The sequence below is a fragment of the Diadema setosum genome, chromosome 13, assembly GCF_964275005.1.
Source record: "Diadema setosum chromosome 13, eeDiaSeto1, whole genome shotgun sequence".
In the NCBI taxonomy this organism is placed as follows: Eukaryota; Metazoa; Echinodermata; class Echinoidea; order Diadematoida; family Diadematidae; genus Diadema; species Diadema setosum.
In genome coordinates this window covers 19,882,331-19,892,262 of record NC_092697.1, presented here as the reverse complement: position 1 = coordinate 19,892,262, position 9,932 = coordinate 19,882,331, and the positions used below count along the sequence as shown (strand labels likewise).

The 9,932-nt window shown below is 42.3% G+C and overlaps 1 protein-coding gene across 1 annotated transcript; it reads left to right on the top strand.

Annotated features, from left to right (window-relative positions):
- The first annotated feature begins 4,530 nt into the window (after nt 1-4,530).
- On the top strand, nt 4,531-5,859 carry LOC140236469 (uncharacterized protein F54H12.2-like). The gene has a single exon (XM_072316393.1). The coding sequence runs from the start codon at nt 4,531-4,533 to the stop codon at nt 5,857-5,859; it is 1,329 nt and encodes a 442-aa protein (XP_072172494.1).
- Nucleotides 5,860-9,932: the final 4,073 nt, after the last annotated feature.

Here is a 9,932-nt window from a genome sequence, read left to right as displayed (position 1 = left end):
GCGCATGCGTACAAAACCAGCCAAGTACACTAATAGTCTTTGCTCAAGTGACACAATTGGCAATTTCGACCCTGAATAGGGTCACCCTGACCCAATTCATGACTCTGAATGGGTCATATTTGACCCCATTCCTTGTTATTTCTGACCCGGAACGGTGTGTGACCCCAACGGACCCAGTTCCGGGTCAGTTCTGACTCGGATGTTTTAAGAAGAGAGTAAAGCCTGTATAGCAAGGCATGTGTGACTTCCGGCATACTGCATACACCGGAAAAAGCAAAGGCAAGTGTGATATCCGCCATACTGCATACACCGGAAAAAAGCAAAGGCAAGTGTGATATCCGCCATAGTACTGCATACACCGGAAAAAAAAAAAGCAAAGGCAAGTGTGATTTCTGGTATACTGCATACACTGGAAGAGGGGTAATTAGTGCATCTTCCAGTATATGTTTTGGAAGAGGGGGTAATTAGCGCATCTTCATGTATATGATGGAAGGGGGTAATTAGTGCATCTTCAAGAGTTTGTTTGTGGAGGAGTGAAAGAAAAAAAAACAAGAGAGGTGAATACCAACAAAAATGTGAATGAGTAAATGAATGATTCCTTTTAGCAAAAAAAAAAAAAAAAAAAAAACAATGGAAGAGGTAATCAATGAATCTCCGGGGATATTATGATTCGCAAGTCTGTGTCATTGTCTTAGATAGAAAAAAAAATGATGATGATGATGATGCAATGGAACGGGTATACAATAGAGTGTGTATATGTAAGCGTGTGTGTGTGTGTGTGTGTGTACTTTTCGACCAATGAGAAAAAGAGGATGGAGAAAATGTCGGAATGTTACGTGATTCTGATTGGTGGAGAGGAGGAGGGGGGTTGGGGGGATGGCGCATGCGTGACTTGGTATAAAGTTCGACGCGTTTGGCCTCTTATTTCATCATAGCCACTTGCGCAATTGACTAGTGCTAGCTTACTCCAGCGTTCCTACGAATTGGAAACATGATGGCAACATCATCACCATCTTCGGAATTTGATCTTGCAACCATGTCGACACCACTGAATACACCGTGTGTGAGGAGAATTCCTAAGGACGACTTTGTTTCCGCTAGTAGGCCCATCAGCTATAGGCCTAAACGTGTCGCGGAGAGTCCATCACCGCCTACTTCTTTACCAGAGAACTTCTTGGCATTGAAGGTATGTACAATGAATCTCTTATATTATTATCTTTGTGTGTGTCGTTACAAGTATTGATTCTTTATCACTTAGAAAAAAAAAAGAAAAAAAAAGCATGAAGCGGACAAAATTAAGAAAAAGAAAAAAATGAAACAAAGGCATGTGGCATATATCATAGATTTGCTTTTTGTTTTTGTTGAAACAATTTTTGTTTTAATTACGTTAAATATAATTTCTTTTCAATTTTTTTTTTCAATCTTTGATATGTGCAAGATGTAACCTTCGAGAGTAAAGGCAAGAGGTTAAAGGTGCAAGAAGAGGCAGGGTGTCATTATAGTCATGAAGAGACTTTGGATTTGTGTGAATTCGAATCGGGTTCAAAACCTTTCCATTTGGGTAAGAATCGTTTTGCGGTGGTTAAAACGTACAGAGGAGTAACGTACGTTGCCATACGTGAATACTACAAAAACAAGGACAGAAAGGACAATAGGATGTTACCCGGTATCAGGGGGATCAATCTAACCGCTGATCAATGGTGGAAATTAAGCAGATCTCTGAAGGGGATCAGCGATGCTGTGCGGGTGAAAGATAGATGTCCAAGGAAATGCTACCCGTTAGGGAGGGGTGTTTCAAGAACAGTTTGGGGAGGGGGGAATGACTATTTGACACTCACCCTGCCGTCTCTATACCACCTCTAGCCCCTCTCCGTCGGACGGACCGCGTCGGTTGACCCGCATCGAACTGGACCCTGTGAGGAAGACCCTCAATTACGACGAGGGTGATGCAGAGCAACAACAACAGCAGCAGCAGCAGCAGCAAGAAGTTATCGTCATTGAGGATGGGGAAATGGAGGAGGGAGAGCTGCCTATCATCAACATCGAGGATGGGGAGTTGGATGAACGTGCGCAGGACAAGGAGGATGACATCAGCGCCTCACTCCCCGATGCTCCCATCTTGATGACAGTGCGGGCACTGTCGTTCAATATGCACAACCTTGCTGTGGAGAACTGCATAGGGTGTATCATGGAGTACGGAGGCCAGATGGACCATCCGGAGTGCCTGCTGTTGCCATGGGAGGAGAAAGTGAACAGATACTTTCAGAGAGCGGTTGACAATATGAAAGAGCAAGATTTCCTCTCTTTCTTCGACGCTGTGTACAAAGTAGAGGAAATGTTCGATGTCGAGCAAGACTTAGCTGTGGGAGAAGCGGTTGAGTTCTTCCACTTCAACATGAAAGAGAACAGAGTACTAAATCACCTCAAACGGAAACTTTTGGAGCGATAATAACGGACAATTTATCCCCCCCCCCTTGCAATAATTTTATTACTCTGTCACACATTCTACATCAGTGCCTCAAAATTTTGAAATGAAATTGTCATTTTTTTTTCTTCCGAATGCTACAGAATTGAATTAAATTATGTTGGAGTGAAATGTAAGCTTATACTGTCTGATTTTTTTTTTTGCGTAAGAGCATGCGTATTGATAATTCCCGCGGATGTCTGAGAATTGATTAGTGATAGTGATGACGGTTAATGTGAATGAATATATGTATATATATATATATATATAATATATCTACATATTATATGTTCGTGTGTGCGTGATAATGCGTGTGTGTCTGTGTGTGTGTTTGCGCGCGCGCGTGTGTGTGTACATGCGTGTGTGATTGTGGATGTTGCCTACCCAGTTTTGTGAGAGCTTACAATCACTTATTCCACCGATCCATCCAAACCAAACCCATACTCGTGACAAAAGACAATGAAGGGGACGTTTGAAAAACTTTGTACAGTAAAAAAAAAAGTCGCGAGAAGACGATTAAGAAACCACGATATAAAGCGGGAGATCGCGTTCGCATCAGTAGAGCCAAGCAAATTTTTGAGAAAGGGTATCGTCCGAATTGGACAAGAGAGGTATTCAATGTCACGAAAAAAAAAAAAAAAAGATGCGCGACGTACCCGTGTATAATTTGGAGGATGATCTTGGGGAGAAAGTAACAGGCACGTTTTATGAGCCAGAGTTGCAAAGGGTGAAGAAAGACAAAGAGGGGCCATTTAGAGTTGAGAAAATATTAAAGAGTAGAACCCGCAAAGGTAAAAAAGAATACTTTGTCAAATTCTTGGGTTACCCACCATCCTTTAACCTTTGGGTAGATAATATTCAACAGTCATACCACGGGCAGTTACATCCCTATTTTAACTAGCAATCATGGACAGTGAAGACCAAGTTTACATCACCCTACCGATCACGAGGAACAGCTCCATGGATTACTTTCCTCACAACGCGTTGACCAGTTTTACGACAAAATTGGCAACCCCTCTAGTTATACGCGGGGAATATGAAGTGGCATTGGTCGATATCATCTATCCACATTCATGGTCAAACGTCAACTTACAGCAACAATACAGCATTTCACTGGGGGACCAGGTCATCACGATAGGTCGTATTCCTGAAGGCCATTACAGAGATACGCAGAGCATATGTATGGCATTCAATGAATCTCTGCCACCCAATATGCGAGACAAAGCGCGTTTTAACGTCAATCCAGCAACGCACAAAGTCAGAGCCACGATACAACCCAACAGCGGCGTTTACTGAGCGAGGGTCTGGGTCAATTGTTTGGGTTTCCGGAAGGAACCCTTTACTCCAGTGAGGAAGCCAAATTTCTTCCCGACATTAATGGTGGATAATTCGCCTTGTACGTTTACACCGACATTATCGAAAACCAGAGAGTAGGGGACATCAGCGCCCCTCTGTTGAGGATTGTAGCGGTGGACCATAAACGAGCTGGAGAGGTCGTCGACCGATCTTACCAAATGCCCCACTACCTCCCTGTGAAGAGTAAATGCATCGACACCATACACATAGATATAAGGAGTGACGTTGGGGACAAAGTGCCATTTCAATGCGGGAAGGTGGTCCTGAAATTACATTTTCGTTCTGTACGGATACATCCCTTTAACCTGTGATTTTCACACTGTATTATGGAGTACAGAGGAGGAGGAGGAGGTTTGCCCATCTGCCGTGGAACTCGAATGCAAAGGGGCTATGGATTGGGCAGTATGTTAAAAGGGCTTCTTCGATCAGCTATCCCTATTGTAAAATCAGGGGGGAAATTACTGGGGAAGAAAGCATTGCAGACAGGGGTAAATGTAATGCGTGACGTCGCAAATGGACAGACAATCGCATCCGCCACTATATCCAACCTAAAAAAGTTGGGTCGGGATTTCGCTTCCAAGACGACGGGCGGCCGGGTAAAAAAAAGGGTAAAAGGGAGCGTCAGTTCGCTGCCAGCTAAGAGAAGGAGAAGAACTTCAGACATCTTTGACCGCTAGATCTCCCTCCCCATCCTACCACCCAACTTAAAGATGGAGAGAATACATCACATGTCGTGTGAATGCTCAAAGTCAGAAATTGACTTATTCAGCATCCCACCGACCCAGACGACGGTGGAGAAGGGGAAATGGGTGCAATTTTTCCCCCTAACAAACATATCGGATGCAACGCCAATCCAGTTCCATCTCCAAGGGTCGACGGAGGAATACACTGACCTCTCGCAAAGTTTACTCCATGTACAGGCAAAAGAAGTCAATGGTGATGGCACCCCTTTGGCTCAAGATGCTCAAGTTGGGCCTACCAACATGTTCTTGCACTCCCTGTTTAGCGACGTGGACTTGACGCTGAACGACAGACTCGTTACCCCGTCAACCAACACTTACGCTTACAGAGCTGCCCTTGAAACGCTGCTTACCTACGGGCCCCAAGCCAAAGAATCTCAGCTCACCTCCGCTCTCTTTTACAAAGACACGCCCGGTCACATGGATGATGGGAACCCCCTGCGCACGGATGGTGGTAACCAGGGTCTGAAGGAAAGGCATCGTTTTATACAAGAAAGCAAGACCGTGGACATGGTGGGTGTCCTCCATCTGGACATGGTCTTTCAAGACAGGCTACTCCTCGGTGGTGTGGACATTAAACTTAAACTCGATCGCAACAAAAACAGCTTCAGTCTTATGTCAGCCGCCGAGAATGACAATTACAAAGTTCTCATCACCAGTGCATCGCTGCATGTGAGAAGAGTTAAACTAAGCCCTGAGGCAGCCCTCCTCCATGCCAAGACATTGGAAACGCAAACGGCTAAATACCCCATCCGACGTGCTGAGGTCAAAACATTTTCGATACCAAGAGGGAACTTGTCTTTCACCAGAGAAAGCCTCATACTTGGGCAGTTGCCAAAACGACTGGTGATTGGCTGCGTCAGTAACACGACTTTCAACGGGGACTACACCAAAAATCCTTTCAACTTTCATCATTACGATCTGAACTTTCTGGCCTTGTACGCAGACTCGGAGCAAATACCTTGGAAACCTGTCCGTCCAAACTTTTCGGGACGTGACTCAAACTACATCCTGGCATACCAGACACTCATTTCGGGCATCAATTCCATGTTCCAAGACAAGGGAAATCAAATTACCCGCACCGATTACAACAAGGGTTACACGCTGTATGCGTTTGACATGACACCGGATCTTTCTACGGGAGATTGCTTCAACTTGCATAAACATGGCAACGTCCGACTAGAGATGCAAATTGCTACAGCACTACCGGAAACTGTAAATGTAATGGTCTATGCAGAATACGAAAGCGTGATAGAAATAGACAGAAACCGCAACGTTATCGTAGATTTTGGAGGTTGAGACAGGGGGAGTGAAAACAAGGGGGGACTTTGGTATTTGTTGTTGTTTGCTTGTTTGTATTTTTTTTTCTAAAGTGTATGCCATGGACACCCAGCAATTGCAATACATAGGGATGCTGGATCCAGCATTAAGCTGCGTCTTTGTAGGCGTTTTCCCATCCAATCGTTTACCCTCGGTCGTGGAAACTTACCCCGCTGCATTGATTGCCAATGTAGATACGCATGACCAAGATGGAAGCCACTAGGTTGCCATCTATTTTACCAAAACCAAAATGGGAGAATTCTTCGATTCATACGGGAGACATCCATCTATGTGTTCTCCTCATTTTGAACCTTTTTTAAACAGGTTTTCCAAAGCGTGGACTTATAGCCAAAGGTCCCTGCAGTCATTTTGGTCAGCTGTGTTTGGGCAATATAGTCTGTATTATTTGTTGGGTAGGGTCAGAGGAAATAGCATGGCTAGTATCGTGTCTACATTCAATCAAAGTCGTGCTCAAAATGACAGAAAAGTTCACGCATCCATCCAACGACTCTACCCTCGAAACAATCCACCCATTCACGATCCAAATTTCATTCTTAATCAAATATCGAAATCTTTGAAGGATTGTGCATGAATGTAATATTACTTTGCATGAAAAAAAAAATGTGAATGCATGAAATGTAGTTGATAGACGATGTATCGTAGTTTCTCGTAACTTAAAGAAAAAAATGTGAGACTTCTTTGTAATTTACTTCGAAAACAAGTGTGCAAGGTGGAATTTTTTTTTTCGGTCTCCTCTGATCATGCTTACATAATTATCTCGTTTTAGTACTTTATGTACATGTATAAAGTGTTTAAGCGTGTGTCTTGACAATTCACACACACACACACATACACGCACACGCACAGGCACACACAGACATACGCAGTCACATGCATGTATAGAGAAGTATAACGCAGTCTGAAGAGATAGAAAAGAAGTCGTTCTTATCGTGTATACATCGATGTTGTATTTGTTGTATCGACATACATTTCAATAAAGTTTCTCGGTTACATTGTGAAAAGAATATTTACATTCGTGTTTTGTCTTCTTTTGTTAACAGTTGTTGAAAGATTCTGGTATTACCATGGGGGTATATACAATAATGGATAATGGATGCATTTTCCAGTTACACCAGTAGAGAGAATCATTTCATAAACATACACATATGCTCAAACGTACAATTACAGAGCTTATCACTGTTTCATCACGTTAAACTATACAAACAAAGAGAGGAATCCAAGAGATACTCGAGATATACTCGACAGTACAACGCGTAGACATACATTTTTTTCTTTCTTCAAAAAAAAAAAAATCAACGCATGAAAACAGATGTACATCGATATGCGCGTTAATCATAACGATATCATTGAAAAGAACAAAATGTAGCAAAAATACAAACAATGTGACAATATGCATCGCCAAACGTTTTCATATCATTCACATACGCTTAGACCCGTACACAATCGGTCAAACAATATATGCATCGCAAAACTTTTTGGTATCAATCACAAATATACCTAAACCAACATTTTCTTCTTTTTTTCAATCGTACAGAAGAATGTGGTAGCGATCTACATAAAAGAACAAAGAAGATAGAGATAATGCAAGTATCGTATTGTTGTTCTGAACAATTTCCGTATGTTTGCGTACTCATCTCACAAATTTGTTTAAAAGGTTTCCCATCTCGAAGATTTCTTTGATTTTTTTTGAGGGTGGGCGTAGAGGCGTTTTAGACCTTGTGGTAATGATGGGTGGTGTCTGAGGTAACACTTTGGGGGAATTCGCTGCTCTTGCACCTTTCAGTTTAATCTGCTGCAAGATTTCACAGCGTTCCTTATTCGTAATCAAAGATTCAGGAAAAGTATTGCCAATCCGTAGGCTTGGCCACTTTGCGATCTTTCAACACGTCATACATCAAATCGATCACATTAGAACCTCCGATAACTCTACCATTGAAAATTAATTCACCTCGCGTGTTCCAACTCCATAAAGCATCTTCCGACTTCTTTAAGACATGATCCATCAACAAATTAGCCTTGTTTTTCAATGTCACGGGTAACATCTTTAAAATCTGCTCCCTCACGGAGGTTGTCTTCTCACTGTCACTCTTGGGGAGTGCATCTTGAACATCATTTTCTGGAGAGGGCTGTTCACTGACTTTCAAGGGAGAGTACAGTTTTGGTGGAGGGGAGATTTGGGCTTTTAACTTTTTGCGAGATACCAAAAAAAAAAAACACTTATGAAATAGTACAGAGCATACCATTTTAAGAGGAACTCAAAGTTTACTTGATGGAAATCGGATTTGGAATGACGGAAACATCCAAAAACAAGGTAAAACAAAGCGATCGTGTGAGAGTGTGGTTCCCACACTTTATTAGAATCGCTCTTTTTTTTTGGATATCTCAGCTATTTCAAAACCAATTTTCATCAAATAAACATTGAATTCCTCATAAAATTACATGCTCTTTCATATTTCATAAGAGGTTATTCATTGTCTCACCAAAAAATGTTAGAAATCTGAAGTGAGGTCTCAACCGAAACTGTACAATCCCTTTCAAGGTGAATAGACGTAGGTCTCGCCTCATGTTCCCGCAATTGAAGATACTTTTGCAAAGCTTCGTGATACAGGACCACTTTATCTTTGTCCGATAAGTCATCTGACTCTAAAATAGATTGAATACTCTGGTCCAATTTGGATAATACCCTACGTGCTGGCTGAGCACTTCCCACAGATGCCTGAACTGCGCGTGCCAATATTTCGGGTACTAATGTCAATTTCTTTGTGTGCTCCATCTATCTAACCCCCAGTCAACAGCCTCAAGATTGGACTAAGTATCGCGCCTAAAAATCCACCCTTTTGTAAAAAGGTATCTCTCCTTGTTTTATGACTGCTCCGTTTATTGGCGGCTTGACGTATATGTTCCTTATACCGCGATAAAGTCTTCTTTTGAGATGCCGTTAGAGGTACATTGCCTTTTAAAGTATTGGCGCAGCATTCTGATAGGCAAGTAATTAAGGACTTGTTAGCATGCTGCAAAAAAGCTTTCCTCTGCCGAGGAGTGCACTTGGCCAGGACATGCAGTTCAGGCAAATGGGTCTTCACCCTTTGAGTCATGGTGATAGAATGAATACAGAGATGAAATCACATCTTACCTTATACATTTGGTACGTATACCGTGGTAAACTCATTTGTAAATACATTTGTTCGTAACCTGTGAGATTCTGGGGTGTTGGCTTTTAAATCAACCAACAAATAACCGTAAGGATTTTTGGTAGCGTCATAGTAGGCCTCTTGTACATATTTAGATTGACCCGGATAGAGTTGACGCCCCAAGTGCGTAATCTGCGATTTGTCTCTGGGATTTTTGTAAATGACCAAATACTGAGTATTTAAACTGAAAGTACGGGTCTCCTTACCCCCGTGAAAAAGGTTTTGAACGATAAATATGACAGACAAATTGCGATGATGCGAACCCCGTGTAAACAGACTTGTCATGTTAATGTCTTTGGTACATTCAGCCATCAAATCATCGACGACGATCAAGTTACGTACATTTGAATCGACGAGACTTTCGAAATTGCTCGGAAATCCATCGATGAATTCAATGCCTGGTATTTCGTTTAACATTTCTGTATAAGCACGTTGGTAAACCCCGTAACACCAAATTATTTTCTGCGGGGGGTTTTCAATCATATCTTGATTGAATTTCAACAGCTTCCATACAAATACAGTTTTGACGCTCCCTGTAGGGCCTGCCACTATGAAGGTGAACGGATGCACAAATTTGATGGTCATGGTAACAGTCGTTGACAAACCGCCCACCCTCCTCGCAAGACCTTACCAACTACAAATGAAATGAATGTGGACTGTAAGGGGTTGATGTAGATGATGGCACGAGCGAGACACATCGTGGTTCGACCAATCCACTCCATGAATTCTCTGCACATACGTATAGTATGATTATAATAGATAGAGCAGAGGTGTAACCCTCTCCTGCGATTTATACACCACCCCATCTAACGGTGCAGTTGATGCAAACGTCTTTCGCTG